This window comes from Sus scrofa, chromosome 1, assembly GCF_000003025.6.
Source record: "Sus scrofa isolate TJ Tabasco breed Duroc chromosome 1, Sscrofa11.1, whole genome shotgun sequence".
In the NCBI taxonomy this organism is placed as follows: domain Eukaryota; kingdom Metazoa; phylum Chordata; class Mammalia; order Artiodactyla; family Suidae; genus Sus; species Sus scrofa.
In genome coordinates, this window is record NC_010443.5 from 49,225,792 (window position 1) to 49,243,097 (window position 17,306).

General features: G+C 37.4%; 1 protein-coding gene across 9 annotated transcripts in view; it reads left to right on the top strand.

Moving 5' to 3' along the window:
* Nucleotides 1-17,306, top strand: part of ADGRB3 (adhesion G protein-coupled receptor B3) — a 733,899-nt gene that overhangs the window by 339,907 nt on the left and 376,686 nt on the right. For all 9 annotated transcript variants that reach the window (XM_021072848.1, XM_021072838.1, XM_021072869.1 and 6 more), the window contains 2 exons: nucleotides 6,366-6,467; nucleotides 6,798-6,904. In XM_021072848.1, coding sequence (XP_020928507.1) covers nucleotides 6,366-6,467; nucleotides 6,798-6,904 — 209 coding nt within the window. The remainder of the gene's footprint in view (nucleotides 1-6,365; nucleotides 6,468-6,797; nucleotides 6,905-17,306) is intronic.

A 17,306-nucleotide genomic window follows, 5' to 3' on the forward strand; every position in this document is an offset into this window, starting at 1 on the left:
TGCTGGCCCTTCTGGAATGTTCCCAGGTTCTTGGATGTACTGGGCTCTCCTTGCACCAGGGTCTTGCCACACAATGTTCCAGGGGCCCACTTTCCCATCCCTGTGGGTTGACTCCTTGTCCTTGACAACTCAACTTGGACATCCTTGTGGAAATACTCCGCTGATGAGTGCCCCCTAAGGTGCTCCAAGAACAGCCAGGACTCCTCAGCTCTTAGTGGGAGCCCTGCTGCACTGGAATTTCTCATCCTTCCTCACCCTCACCATCTTGAGTTGAAAGGCCCTGACTATTCTAGTTCATTTATTTTTTCATTTTTTAAAGTTTTATTGATGTATATTTGATCTACAATGTTGTAATAATTTTTGCTGTACAACAAAGTGATTCAGCTATACATACACAGATTCTTTTTTTATGTGCAGTATTTACCAAGGAGACTGAGACATGATGGCTGTTCAGTAAACGTTTGTAGAATCAATGAATTCCATTTCTGCCACTGAGGAGACCCCAGAAAGTTTCTCACTCTTGGGGACTTCATAAACCTTAGATGGAAGAAAATAAGTTATCTTTTAAATATCCAGGCTGTTTCACTTGTGGTGGGAGCATACATAGACCTGTTTTCTGAAGTAAGTTATTTTTTTAAGATTTAATCTTCAAAGATGCCAAATCACCTTTGATGAAATATTTAAAGCAGCTGCGGGATTTGGCATTCCTTCTAAAAAGCTGAAAATCCTGGACCGATTTGCAGCTTTGAATCTCAGATTCCCCTGTCATCTTCCTTTCTTATCATTTGTGTACTGAGTTTCTGTCTACAAGAAGCACGATGAATCCAAACCTTCACAAATTTATAGAGAAGAAAACCAAGTTCGGTGACCTCTCTAGGTTGAAAACATTACTGGTTTTTTTTTTTGGGGGGGGGTCTGATTGACTTATACCATAGTGATTGCCACTGGTAAATGGGAATTGATACTTGAGTGCTGTAGTTGCAAAAAGAAATACTTAATCAGCTTCTTTCTTAACCAGTTAGGTTGTATGTGTATGCACGTCACAACAGCGGATTCTGAATAGAATCCCCTGGACCATTAGGCACAGCCCTACAAGGTCCACTTTAGTAAATACCTGATACTATGAAAACCCATTTTGGCTAATATGTAGGAAAACTGTAGTAGCTAACTTCCCTCTCTTATTGCTCCTAAGTGAACACTGCTACTTAGTGCTTGCCTATTTTTCTCTCTCTCCCTCTCTCTCTCCCTCTTTCTCTCTCTCTCTCTCTCTCTCTCTCTCTCTCTCTCTCTCTCCCTCTCTCTCTCTCCCTCTCTCTCTCTCTCTCTCTCCCTCTCTCTCTCTCTCTCTCTCTCTCTCTCTCGCACACACACACACCATCCTCATTCTCGGTAAATAGATCTTTTGAATGTATTTGGTACTTTTCGGTTTTTAAAAAAAGTGTGTCTATAGGTATCTGCTCTCATTTGCCAGACCTGTGAGTACTATGTGCTCTAAGAATGAAACAAAACAGAAAAATCCTTTCTTCATGGTGCTCACGTTACAGCAGGAGGATGCAAAACATAAAAATAAAAACTAAGTATGGTGGGGCAGAGGAAGCAGTGGGAGTGTGGGGCAGTCAGGCCATCTCCGAGAAAGGGCTGGAAGGTAGTGAAAGGGAGCCAGGCAGGTGTTTGGGGAGGGGAAGGAAGGATATCCTGGGCAGAAAGAACAGTGCACAAGCTCTGGGGTGGGGTCTTCGTGGAGCTGGAGAAGCTCAGGGGGCAGTGAGTGTGGAAAGTGGGAGCTGAGGAAGGGGCCAGATTGAAGAGCTTTGTAACTGGCGCTCCTTTGATCATTCAATGTTGTACTTACATGAGGAGAAGAAATGTTTCCCCAAGTAGTATACCTTTAAGAAAATCGAGCACATGCACACTACTATAAAAATACATACATAAATACATAAAATAGATGACTAACCAGGGTTTACTGTATAGCATGGGTAGGTCCACTCAATGTTTGGTAATAACCTATATGTGGAAAAAGAATGGATATGTATATGTACAACTGATTGACTTAGCTGTAAATTTGAAACTAATACAACATTGTAAATCAACTATATTCTAATAATTTTTTTTTAAAAAAAAGAAAATAATTTAAAACAAAACAACAGCAAATAAAGGAAACCTTCTACCCACCTTGATCTTAACCTCATCTGTGTCAGGTGTGGGCCTGGTAAACTTTTCACCCTGTTGGCTCACCCATGCCATCTAGTGGTTAACGCTTGCAATTACCAGATTTTCTGATCACTGGGTGGAGGGGAGCAGGGTGCTGAGGATGGGAGTAGCTTTTGGCAGAATTACAAAGGGTTTGAAAAGCTTTCTGAAACATTACAGGGAAGTGAAAAAATCTGGGGGGCAGATTACTTCTTCATTGATTTATGTCAAGACTGAATCAGGAAATAAAACCCAAAAAGCTATAGTAACAAATTTCATGGAATATATTTCAAATTTCATAAATGGAACTGAAGAAAATTTGAGATTGTAAACAGAAAAAAAAAATACAAGTGAGGCAAAAAATTACAAAGGAAGAATTAATCAGAGTTCTGCCATGGCATAGTGAGTTAAGAATTCAACTGCAGCGCCTGTATCACTGCTGAGGTATGGGTTCCATCTCCAGCCTGGTGCAGTAGGATGGAGGATCCAGCATTGCTTGGATTCAATCTGACCTCACTCAGGAACTTCCATATGCCATGGGCGCAACCTTAAAAAAAAAAAAGTTAATGAGAAAGACAATGAGCAGAAGTTGGATAGATAGATTTAAAAAGATCATGTCATAGTAATGTTAGATTAATTATTGCTATAGCTTTATTTAAAAATAGACTAGCTTTATGTAGAATTCAACTATGGATTGAACTCTGCATGATATATTTTGTGAGTTTTCATATGTATTATAATTTTCTTTTCCATATTCTATAGTAGTTGGGTTGACATTTACAGAAACACAATCATCTGTTACAGTGTTGTCCAACATGGTAGCTATCAAAATTTAAACCTACATTAATTAAAATTAGATGAAATGTAGAATTTGGTTCACAGTCTTGCCACATTTCCAGTACTTAATAGCCATAATTACTAGAAGCCACCATATTGGACAGTGAAATTCCCACTTCTATCACTGCAGAAAGTTCTCCTGGACAGTGCCTATTTATTACATTATTTCCTCAGCAACAATGATAAACTCAACAGACAGGTATGGTATCACTGTATGCTGCACACCATAGCAGTCCATTACAGTAGATTAGAAATAAAGTAAAACATAGTCTCCTAAACGACAAAACTTAGGAATTAAGGAGGCCCACACCCATAACCAAATGTTTTCCATCCATTGTGAGAAAAAGACATGTGTTTGGAGGCATGTGTAGGGAAGGATTGCAGAAGCACATTCATTGACAATCCTGCAGGTTGCTTCTTCTTTTGTAGACGTAATTCCTGGTGGGTGTCCATGGAAGCAAGCCATTGCCTTCATGGCACACTACTGTGTCCTCATTTTGAGGATGAGGCTGTGGCGTATTTTCTCCTAGTCTGGCCATGTCCCCCTGTGTTGATAATGTGAAGGTGTTCCTTAGGACAGCCCAGTGTCATTTTTATACCCAGCCCACATAGCCTTCCCTGAAGCTTGGAGTTTTTCCTGGAGATCACTGGGTGGGAGCTTGTAGAAAAACAAACTAACAAGGAGGATAGAGATCATTTTAAGTAGAGGACATAGGTTTTGAAAAGTCAGGGAAATATAAGTTGGTATGGATTTTCTGAAGGATGGCAGTTAATCTGGGTGGCTGGTGTGTGGGAGAATAAATTTGAATCATACTTGCAGGGTGAGGTTAGGGCTTGCTGGCAGGACCCTTTTCATCACAGCAAGCACAGTTATCTTTATTCTCTCAGTCCTAGAGAAACATGGAAAGTTTTACACAGCAAGTTATGGGATTAATCTTCATTTTAGAAATCACTTTTTTGATGTTGCATAAAAATTGCATTGAAGAAGAAAGATGCTAGAGAACAATAGCGCTTTACACCCAGTCCTTCTACTCATAAATCATGCATCCTACTGGACCTCTTCAGTCCTCATCTCCCACATGTCTTAGTCTACCTCCTATATTTACCTTGTGTCTACCTACTTGTCTTTATCATGTATCCAACCATCCTATCTAAAGCCATCACCACTTCAGGGCTGAAGATCTGTACTCACCTCCTCTGTGGTCTTACTCCCCATCTCTTTTACCTACAGAAAACTCAACCTCTTAAAATTAAAAATAGAATCGTGTCAATTCTCTTTTCAAACTCTACGCTCTAGCCCATCACTCCACACTCCTCCTCATCTTTTCCCTCCTGCAGCACTGGTCTCAACACTCTTTGTTGCTTCCAGGCCTTTGCATTTCTTGTTCTTTCTCCCTGGTGCATGTACTGCATCTCACAAAGCCATTCTCAGTTAAGTGTTACTTCCTCCATTAAACCCTCTTTAACTCTTCAGATTTATATTGAAGCATCACCCTGTCATCCTTGCACTCCAGTAATGGCATGTTCACCTGACTTCTACCTTCTTTCTTTGATTCAAAACTCTGGGAGGTAGAAAGTGCTTCTTTCTCAAACCCATTGCTTTTCGCTGAAATAAGGAAGCATATAGGTAAATGCATGAATGTACTAATGAAGCTGTTTCCATAATCCAGACAGGGCAGGATGAATGCCTGGGTAAGTGTAGGCAGTAGAATCATGGACAGTCAGGAGGAAGAGAAGGATGAGTAGAAGATGAACCTGATGGTTTTAACTGTGGGTAGAAGATCATTAACAGAATTAGGAAACACATTACGAAGAAAAGTGGTTGGAGTTCAAGAGTGTGCAAATTGTCTTTGAGATCTCCTTGATGTCAGCCAGGAAAAAATGTCACCCAACAGTTGGATATGCCAGTCCACGGAAAAACACCTGAACCAAAGAAATTCGTGGTACCAGCACCTTACTGAAGGTGGAGGTCAAGGTAACAAAGAGGGTGTAGAGGAGTCAGGATTCTTGAATCCAGTGCTGCTGATACTCCACCAGCCCCAACACCTTAGACAAGCTCCCTTTTCCAGGGCCTTTGTATCCTCATCCATAAAGAGTAAGGAGACAAAATAGGTGATTTTCAATATCAGTTGAAAATCACTTCTAAATGCCCACGAGTTTAAACCACTCATCTTATCTCAGGTAATTATAAAGTAAATACTATTTCAAGGTAGCAATGCCTCAAATTGCATTCTTCACTGACTGACAAACGTAGTGTGTTCTAATGAGTTCATAAATTTCGAAGTAGTAATAGTAATAATAAGAATAGTAATAGTAATAATAATAGAATGAGATTAGCATAGATTAAAGAGAATCTTGCCCCCAAAGGAAGAAATTTCTCCCCAGATATCACACTCCTGTGTATCTTAGGTACTTATTATTTTGTAGCTTCTTATTTATTTACTAAAGTTATTTCTATAACTATATAGTCATTAATTTAGTTATTCAACTTTGAACAACTTCTGTGTACCAGATACACCTTTAAGTGCAAGTAACAGAAATGAGAGGACCAAACATCCCAGGTAAGCCATGAAGACAAATATTTGAGCATAGAAATGGCAATGATATGTGAAAGCACGGCAGTAGGTGTATCTGGCAAAAGGATTAATATCTTCTTTCTAGGAGCAAAGTGTCAGGTTTAATACAATAGATAGATATTTTTTTGCTGAATTCTTTGGCTTCCCATTAACATATTTCTGGTATGCATCTGTTATTGTTGAAATTCCCTTTAACTTTCTTACCTTGGTAATTAAATTTGACCTTATTAAAAAGAATAGGGCCAGAAGATAAAATCCATTTATTTTTGTATGATATAGTATAATTGGCATCATTGCTCTTATATGAACAAATAAAAAAGTTATATATTTTTTGCCCTTTATGTTTATTTACTCTTAACACCTATGGCTGACAATTCTAGTATGGCTTTCAGTTTCTTAGAAATCACTTTACTGTAGAACATCCCAAAGTATTATGAATATTGGTGAATATTGGAACAATTTTTTATGCATGTGCTTGAATATAATGTTCAATTTATAGGCAAATCCAAATGGCTCTTTTAAAAAGCCTACACAGTAAGCCCTTTCCAAAGAAAGTACATTTCTGTGAAGATTTTGTAGATAATGAAATGAAAGCTAGTGGTTTGTTTATGAAGACATCTCTGACATTTCAGTAAACAATATACTTTGAAGAAAATGAAAGCTCTCTGCAGTCAGAGAGGTGTGTTTTAGGATTGCTTATTGCCGATATTTAAAAAATAAACACTGCTGGCATTCAAGTTCCTCTGTTTTAAATTGCAGCACCTTATGAAATATGCCCAGAGGATTATCTGATGTCGATGGTGTGGAAAAGGACTCCAGCAGGCGACTTGGCCTTTAATCAGTGCCCCCTGAATGCCACAGGTAAAGTAGGATGTCCTCCCCAACCCAAACTATTGCTGCCATCCAATGGCAGCATGCCACACTTTGTCCTGTATCTGCAGATAAATCTGTCCAATAAGCAATGAATAAAACAATTTTAGTAAAGGGCTTCCTAAGTGGAGCCAATAAAGAGACCTAGAAAATATTGCTGATGTGGTGGTTTCTCAGTGTGACTAATATGCATCGTAAAGATAATCACAATGATAATTTCATATGCATGTTTGTTTAAAACACGAAAATGTACCAACTCAGGTTTTCAGCCCACCTTCCAGCCTCCCTGTCGTAAAGCTCTCTCTTCTTTGTGACTCGCAGGCACCGCTAGCAGACGCTGCTCGCTCAGTCTTCACGGAGTGGCCTTCTGGGAACAGCCGAGCTTTGCAAGATGCATATCAAATGAGTACAGACACTTGCGGCATTCAGTAGGTGCAAAGCCAGCTTTAGTACTTGCTCTGTTTATTTTTTGCTAATGATCACTGTGTGAGAATTTAATCTTCTGCTATACAATCAAATCAGTAAAATCTCTGGAAAAAAAAGATGCCTGAAGGCAAAAAGACTGTGATAGGAAGCTAATTTTTATAAGTCAGTGCTCAACTGTTTTGTTCCTAGGATTTGGGTTTTTATGGCTCCTGCTATTTAAAGGAAAGAATTCCTTGTCTAATGGGGGAAAGGCCTGGATAAAATCTGTTATTCAGGTTTACTTATAAGAGTTAAACTATATGTCATGATTGGCACAAATCTGTTAGATAGTGCATAGGACTTATTTCAAAATACCATACATTTTAAAATTAAACTCTTTAATATTTTAGTAGCTGAGAAATGATAAAGCTGTGTCACATAGGTATCAAATTTCTCACTACATTTTGACATTAACACACACCAAAACATGACAGTGTTATTGTACCAGAGAAAATTAGTTACAAAAGATTACTGGGACAAATATCTAAAAATAGCCCTTCTCTCCCACACATTATTGAATTATTCACAGAGTATGCTGTATGAATATTTTGAGCAGAGTTAAATGTCGCTTGGTATTTTATGAGTGCACGTCATTGTCAATTTCGGAGACTGTTGTCCTTCATCCTGACAGTCAGCTTCCTGTGTGATGAACACTGTGGGGCTTAGAGCAAAATATGAGCAGGAGTCCCTGGAGAGTCAGAAGTTGGCAGGGATGCCGTTTCATTAAGAACCTTGAAGTTTTCTTGTGTTTAAGTTTTCGTTTTCTTTTCTTACTGTTACTCACAAATAGGCACAATTCTTAAAAAAAAAAAAAAATCCTAAAGAAAATTCTTGCTTGTAGATGGAGAAGAAACCTGTACAATAAGAACTCTTATTAATGAGGTAAATGTAGTTGATTATCAGAAACACAAAAAAGCACATTTTCAAAAGATCTGAAAACAAAATCCTGTCTGACATGTTCAGTTACCACATCAGTACTCAAACTGATGCTTATTTGGATATATAGAGCCTTATTTCTATTATTGTATGTGTATATACATGAATATACATGTATATACACATACATGTGTATATGTATATACACGCATGTATATATATTTACATACATGTTATTGCATATATACACATATAAATACTGATTACATGCAAATACATATATTTAATAATATATATTTATGTGCATATCAGTAATTGATGATATTTGGCTTCACTAAGCCTTATTCCTGTCAAAATTAACATATTTCAGAATTAAGTATAACCAATGACTTTCTTATGAATTAATCTTAATAAAAATAATTCAGTTAATCTTCATAATATCCATATTTAGTTCTTGTTTATTCCTGGTAATAAATGAGAGGAATTGCATTGGTTAAGTAAATCCTAAGTTAATTCTCACAAATTTGTTAAAAGTGAATAACATCACTCGTTTATAGAAAAATTTTCCTTTCTAAATTCAGTGTTTTGTACAGTAGTATTTAAATGTGTTTGCATTCTGTGAGTGCAGGTGGTCTCAGATTGTGAGTCTCATGGAAATCATACAGTCAGTGATTGGACAGGTGATATGTCTGTGTTGAGTTGATGTGCAGATAGAAATCAAGTGTGTGATATTATAGAATAAGCAGCAGCCTCAGGGTATTCAGCATCCATAGAGGTCCAAGCACTCATCAGGGCACTTGCTCAAATTAACTCCAGTCCTTTTCATGCCTGCAAGTGGGTCTCGCTGCCCTCAGGTCACATGGAAAGAACTGAAGATCCTCTGGAGAGCAGTCCGGTTAAGTGAGGCAAGAGGGAGAGTTGTGTCCCAGGTATAATCTTTCTGAAGCATAACCTCTTTTCTGGAGGCTGTGCTGCCTCCTGAGCTTTTTTTTTTTTTAATTTTAAAAATTTTTATTTTAAAAAAAATTTTATTGTTATTTCCCCAATACAATTTTTTTTTCCTATTGTACAGCATGGTGACAGAGTTACACATATATGTATACATTTTTTTCTCACATTATTATGCTCCATCATAAGTGACTAGACATAGTTCCCAGTGCTACACAGCAGGATCTCATAGCTAATCCATTCCAAAGGCAATAGTTTCATCTGTTAACCCCAAGCTCCCAATCCATCCCACTCCCCCTTGGCAACCACAAATCTATTCTCCAAGTACATGATTTTCTTTTCTGTGGAAAGGTTCATGTGTGCTGTACATTAGATTTCAGATATAAGTGATATCATATGGCATTTGTCTTTCTCTTTCTGACTTACTTCACTCAGTATGAGTCTCTAGTTCCATCCACGTTGCTGCAAATGGTATTATTCAACAGCAAAAAAGTTAACAACCCAATTGAAAAATGGGCAAAAGACCTGAATAGACATTTTTTCCAAGCAAGATGGACAGATGGCCAACAAGCACATGAAAAAAATTCTCAGCTTGCCTGATTAGCAGAGAAATGCAAATCAAAACTACCATGAGATACTACTTCACACCAGTCAGAATGGCCATCATTAATAAGTCCACAAATAACAAGTGCTGGAGGGGGTGTGGAGAAAAGGGAACCCCCCTGCACTGTTGGTGGTAATGGAAGCTGGTACAACCACTATGGAGAACAGTATGGAGACACCTTAGAAAAGTACACATAGAACTACCATATGACCCAGCAATTCCACTCTTGGGCATATATCCAGACAAAACTTTCCTTAAAAAAGACACATGCATCCACATGTTCGATGCAACACTATCCACAATAGCCAGGACGTGGAAACAACCCAAATGTCCACAACAGATGATTGATTAGGAAGATGTGGTATATATATACACAATGGAATACTTATCAGCTATCAAAAAGAATGAAATAATGCCATTTGCAGCAACATGGAGGGAACTAGAGACTCTCATACTGAGTGAAGTAAGTCAGAAAGAGAAAGACAAATACCATATGATATCACTTATATCTGGAATCTAATACAGGGCACAAATGAACCTTTTCACAGAAAAGAAAATCATGGACTTGGAAAATAGACTTGGGGGTGGGGGAGGGAGTGGGATGGATTGGGAGCTTGGGGTTAATGGATGCAAACTATTGCCTTTGGAATGGATTAACAATGAGATCCTGCTCTGTAGCACTGGGAACTATGTCTAGTCACTTATGATGGAGTATGATAATGTGAGAAAAGAGAATGTGTACATGTAAGTGTAACTGGATCACCATGCTGTACAGTAGGAAAAAAAAATTGTATTGGGGAAATAATTTAAAAAAATTAAATAAATAAAATAAAGGGATTAAAAAAAAGACACATGCACCTGCATGATCATTGCAGCACTATTCACAATAGCCAAGACATGCAAACAACCCAAATGTCCATCAACAGATGATTGGCTTAGGAAAATGTGGTATATGTACACAATGGAATACTACTAAGCCATAAAAAAGAACTAAATAACTCCTGAGCTTTTGATTTGAAATCCTTTGCCCTGGATTCTGGTACTGGGGGCATCATTTTCTGGTTGTGTGTCCTTTGGAAAAGTCACATTATCTCACTCAAGTCTTGGTTTGCTATTTGCAACATGAAATTGGTAGAAGCATCTTTGCACCTCTAGAGATGTTGAGGAAGAGTGGATAAGATACTGTATGTGAAATGTTTGCAAAGCAAAGAGCTATGTAACCATAAGGTATTGATATCTACATGTATAGAAAATGGGTTGAGTTAAAAATTATCTCAGTAAGAGTAAAATTCTAGAACTCAACAAAGTATTAACTTGAACTGTACATATAGAAAAATGAAGATAGATATAGATAAATGGGTAGATGGTAGGCAGGCAAGTAGATAATTGAAAGGATGGATGAATGGATGGATGGATAGGATTGATGTCATATGCATTTTTGCACATGAATTCTGTTTCTGTGGACATGCAGAAAAATATACACTTATTCACCCATCTATACACACTCTGACTTGTCTTGAAATGGTTATCTCCTTTACAAGTTCAAGGAAGTCTGGGACCAATGTATGCCTTGAGAGTGCATACCTAATACATCAAGCTCATCATATATACTCTGAAAAGTCATTTGGAGGCAGAAATTATACCACTTTCCTTGCATGCTTGTACTCTTGTGACTTCACATGCTTTGCCTCAGTAGCAAAACTAGATGGTGCTTATGATGTAGGACAGTTTTGACTCCCACAAATTCATAAATTACTTTGAAGACTCTGCATTTTCTCCTCTAGTAGAGTTTATCCTTTCACAATTTAATATTCTGTTTTCCCTGTGGCTTTCATTTTTTGCCCCTCTATATTCATAAAGCTCATTAAATGTTATCACCCACTGCAGAGAATTATTTTAAATAGGTAGGTCTGTGTTTTCCAACTCTTCGCATATATAGATTACTATTAATATTTTATATACCCATTTAATAAAATTAAATGAAGACTAAGTCAGAAATGACATTTTATCAGCAACAAAACATTAGTTGAGTGTGTACTATGAACTCTCAAAATTATAAACCAATTGAGGTAACTAGAAAGAAGTCATTAATTGATTTAATATATAAAATCACTGTCCTATCATATTGAACATTTATTGAATTATTTGAGGACAGAAACCATCTCTTTTAATCTTCATTTCTCTAGTGTCCACCACAATGCTAAGTGTATTCTAGATATTCCATAGATGATTGTGTCAAGAACTACTCTGTATCTTTTCTCTCTTTTTTTTTTTTGTCCTTTTAGGGCCACACCAGTGGCATATGGAGGTTCCCAGGCTAGGGGTCTAATCGGAGATGTAACCCCCAGCCTATATCATAGCCACAGCAATGCGAGGTCCAAGCTGGGTCTGTGACCTACACCACAGCTCATGGCAACACTGGATCCTTAACCCACTGACTGAGGCCAGGGGTTGAACCTGTGTCCTCATGGTACTAGTTGGGTTCTTTACCTGCTGAGCCATAATGGGAACTCCATACTCTGCAACTTTTCTTATCAGGAGTGGGATGTTAGCCACGAGGGTTCTGAGAAGGTGATATATGAAACAATGTTCATGAATTTTAACCACATCAAATTAATAAGCATTATCCCTCATGTACAATTTTCTTAGTCCAGAAATATCTAGTAGTGTGGAGGAATTTACAGAATAATTTTTGAAATTATTTGGCCATTGCAGAAGAATTTCAGAATGATAAAATCCATGAAGTTTCTTCAGAAACTTTGTAAGACACAAACACTGTGATCCAACTGCTGTTTATAAAAAAAGTAAAGTCACAAACAGATGCACACAATTTAAAAAAATTGAGGACAGAGCAGTAAGGTGCTAAATGTAGTGGGATTCTTGGAGATTTCATGTTTTTTTTTTCCATATGTTAATATTTTATTTTATACTCCAGGATAATTTTTGAATTTTATACCAAGAAGGTAAAAACAATTTCAGAACCTGTTGAGAAATAGGCATAGGAGTCAGGCAAATTAAGGATATTTTCTCTTTTACTTATAAAACTATTTGGAGAAAATGGGTGAATATTGTGGGCCAGATGAGCTGATCCCAAATGAAACAAACAGACCCACACTGTCTCTGGTGCATCTGGACAATCACAAGGTTTGCTCTTCTCTCTCTCTCCGTCTCCCCCTTCTCTGTCCTGTCTCATTTTTTTCCCCCTCTCTCTCCTGTCTGTCTCTGTCTCTCTCTCACTCTCTTTCTCTCTTTTATTCACTTACATATACATACCTACACACATACACCAGGAGTGACAAATGACATAGAACTAGCAGAATGTATGCCTCCTGAAGGGAGGCAGTTCTAGAACAAAAGGAATTGAACCAAGCATACCAGTACTCTCTCCCAAATTCATCAGGCAGAAAGGTCACTCCTCCTACCCTGGAGAGGAGTGAGTGATGGAATACTGAGGAAGGTCAAAGATTCCTCTAATAGAGGTCCCTTCACATGGAATTTTGAAGAATTGGTATAAATGTTTTCTTGTAAGTCCTTGTTCATTATAACCCGTTTCTATTTTTTTCAAGCTTTCATTTAACAAATGAATAAATACAGAAGTCGGAGCAATGATCTCTCTAGTCATGGAAAGGTTGTATGGTAAAGGAGGTTAAGAGGCTTGAATTCTGGTTTCAGGTCTTCATATATCCTACTTTTCTTCTACTTTTATGAGTGTTTAGCAGGAAAGAGAGAATTGATAGAGATGGAGTGGGGGTTAGGGGAAGGGAGAGAGAAACAGAGAAAGAGACAGGGCCTGACGTGAAGAAACTCTTGTTGTTTGTTGCAGGGCCCAACAGGAAGGGCAGGTGAGAATCGCAGGATTGGAGATACATCAAACAGTGGCCAATATACAATTCATGAATCACTCAGTGTATTACACACAATAAGCACACAACACAGGTCAGAGCTGTGAAAATAGAAAAGGGGGTAACAAACCACTCCCAGTTAAGTCCAGGAATGAGTCAGTGGTCTCTGGGCTGGCAAAAGGTCTGGGACCAGCATGAATGGGGAGTCCCCATCTCTTCTGATGGGAACATTTCTCAGCAGTGTGAAATGGGGTCCTCCAGCAAAGAGCCTGCACATCCCTCTGCTTAGTGGTCTCTTTTTAAGGAGGAACAGTTACTCTAGGGGAGATGTCTTGACTTTACCAATCCTCCATCTGTTCAGTGAAGTACATTGCCCATCAAACTCCTTATCTAAACTAACAGTCTTAGTTTATCACTCCAAGACACCCACAGTCCTACACAGGAGGTTTTAAAACAACTAGTGTGGATGTTCACACTGGCCATTATGACTCACTTTGAGCTCCTCATCATGTCTCAATGGAGCTTAAATCCTGTAAATTTCTCACAAGTTGAACAGGAATCATAACAAAAGAAATCAAAACATTTGCTTTATATTTATGTATATTCCCTACCTTCCAGGTGAATTTTGCTCCATTATAACAAAACTTCTCATGCATCACACATTTTAGGCCATCATTGCCTAAAAGAGGATAATACATTTGAAGATTGCAGCTTATTTAGGGGAAAAGAAGAAAACAATAGCCACCATAGTTTTGTATACACAAAATATATTTTTGTGTCAAAAAACTAGACATATTTATTTATTTATTTATTTATTTATTTATTTTGGCTTTTGTTGTTGTTTTAATGAGCAACTGCAAAACAAAGAAACCTGTACTTTGGTCCAGCCAAACTAGCAGGTGATTTTAATTTTTGAATAGTCATCAATTAAGTAAATGTGAATGAGCCAGGGAGAATAAGAGTTGGTTTTTTTTGCCATTTTTTGTCAGAATAGTGTGGATGGAACACTGCAAGTTATGAGGAACTCAGGAAGAAGAGGCTAGATCAGTGCTTTTTTTAAATCCTGATTGAACATCATAACCAGGTGGGAGTTCTTAAAAATACCAATGAGAAGCCCACCAAAGGCCAATTGAATGGAGTTGTTACCAGCCCATATTGCACATTCAATAAATGTGAACTATTATTATTACTAATTACAACATTAATTTGGCATTCATATGCATGTATTTCTATTTGCATGGCCCTCTCATTTTACATACTCAAGACACAGCACATGACCACATTTTTATTCTTGTTGCCAAGTTTCAAGTTTGTTATAGTCCTCACTCCCAGAGCTCAGTCACTGCAGAAACTCAATGCCAAGGAAACGTTAAAGAACTTTATTTCCTTTAAAATGAATGGGAGCCTCTTAATTTTATTCACGGCCACATGTTTAAAGTTTGGGCATCTTCACACACCCAAAGTTTTAACATGTGGTCTTGAATAATATGGTAAGGTTACTGAGTATTCAGCAAATGATAATAACAGTTATTGAATACTGTCTATCCTGAAAGAGCTGATTTAAAAAAATGGAAGATGTTAATTTAATCAATATTTTAAGTAATTCATATGTCAAAGTTTACAGCATATTTCAAGAACAAGATAAAGAACATTTTGCACTTCATACTCCATAAGGTTCTAACTCTGTTCTAACTACTCAACTCTGTAGTAGAAGCAAAAGCATAACCATAGACAATGGGCAAATATGGCTGCGTTCCAGTGAAACTTTTACAAAAACAGGCAATAGACTGGATTTGGCCCACAGGTTGTAGTTCACTAACTCCTGATAAATAATATACATTTTATTTTAATTTTTTTTCTTTTAAGATCTCAACTCTATTAGCTCTATTAGAGAGTGGATAAATTTATTTTGTTCTTCTTTTCATCTCTATTTTCCTTAAAATTTTAACTAGTCATTTTAACTTTCTTATAAGTGGAATCTAATATTTGGGCAATCTGTGAATGGGCTTGTTTTGTTTTCTTTCATCAGTCACAGCATCTGCTGTATCTAGTAATTTTTGATTAAATCTCAGACATTGTGAAAACAAGTGTAAGATTTTTAGACAATGTTAATATCCACTGAAAAACATTCCCCTTTCCTACATATAATGAGGAGCTGAAACTTTATTGCAGTTGAGAATTGATCTGAGTCAAGATGTTTTGCAGTTTTTATAAGACACCATCTCCTTAGTCTCCCTTTCTCCACTGTGTGTCTTACATGCTCTGGATAGAGAGCTTATGTGTGACATTTCATCAGCCCTGAGAAACTGTAGAAGATTCAGCTCTGCCCTTTAAAGGGTCCAAGCTTTCTGCCCAAGCAACTTCAAATGCGTCAAATGTCTTGAGTGGGAGACAGCTGGTTGCTTAAAGCTGGACTCCTCCCTCACTAGGTGTTTGTTTCTAAATGCCTACTGACAAGGATAGATAAAATTTTTTCTCCATTTTAGAAGTGTTTATCCTAACTCCTCAGCTTCCTACACATTTCAAAAATTCAGCAAATGTTTCATGGAGGAAAGTCCCAATAAGACTTTTAGGAACCCTGAAATCTCCATTATAATTCTTCAGCCCTGGGCAACCAAAAAACATTAGTTTTTGTTTTTACCCTAGAGGTCCTCTGTCTGGGCTACACCTGCCCCTCACTTCTTGATGAAATTGAGCAAACATTCCTAATGGGGAAAAAATTGACTGACTGAAATTGTTTGCCTGCCTCAGAAATGATCTCCTCTTTCTGGAAATTTAGTTCATCTCATACGTAGTTCTTTGATGATCTAAAGAGCATGACTTTTGTAATTTATATGTTTTTTCATTGTTGGGGTGGCAAATGCATTGCTCTTGCAGAAATTACTACACTTACTAAACTAATACATTTTCATTGTGTGTGTGTATACATATATATATTTGTATATATATATTTGTGTGTGTGTGTATATATATATATATATATATATATATATATATATATATATAACTTTATGCACATATGATAGTGCTTCCTAGGGAATTTTAAGGGAGTCTGTTACATAGATGTATAATGAAATAACTCTAAATTTATGCTTTATTTTCTCTTTTTAAAAACTCAGAACATGTTACTGATCATATCTACTAAAGCCCAGGAGATTTTTAAGCTTCTCCCTGATTATGGGTGCGTATGAGTTGGTGAAGAAATGTTAGAGTTAGTTTTAGTTATTGAAATACACTGACTTGAAACATTCATCTGATGATTTAATAGATTATACTCATACAGAGAATTACATTCAGGCTAATGCCAAAGAAAAAGTACTATAAAGGAAGGTGTACTTTATCATTCAGTTGTGCATCAATCTATTCAACCCATTCAGTTATTCTACAAATATCCACTGAGCTTTAACTAGAGGCAATGCAGTGCACGGACCTCAGGATGCAATTTGAATGTGACACACCCAACAAATACAAAGACAGAGAAGTGATAAAATAATTCCAAACTGCGATATGTAGGAGGGAATTAACAAAGTGCCAACACAGGGAATAAAGTCTGGGGACCACTCTACATAAGGAAATCAGTGAGGTATGTATGAGGAAAAAACATTACAACTGTGACCTGAAAGATGAGATATATCTAGACATGCAAATGGTGGAGAGAATGAGTTTGCACATTCTAATGGGGAGAACAACATAACGACAAACCTTGAAGTCTTTAAGGAATTGAAATTTAATCCAGTGGCCTGACGTAGTGAGCAAGAAGAGAGTGTCATGAGATGAGGTTGGAGAACTGGGTAGGGAAAAGATTATTCTGTGCTTTAAAGATCTTTGCTAAGAGTTTGGGTTTTATCCTGAGGGCAATAGGAAGTCATTGACAATAAGGAGTGACATGTGATTCAGTGTAATTAAAGAGGCTTAATGGCTATTCTATGGAGAGTAGACTGTAATGGGGCAGGACTGGAAGCTGTGGACTTGCTGCAGAATCCAGAGGAGAGATGATAGTATCCTTTAAGATCGAATGATCACATGCAGCTGATGTGCTTATCATTTTCTGAAATGAGGAAGGCAGGATGATGAAGGTCAGACTGAGGCACTTGG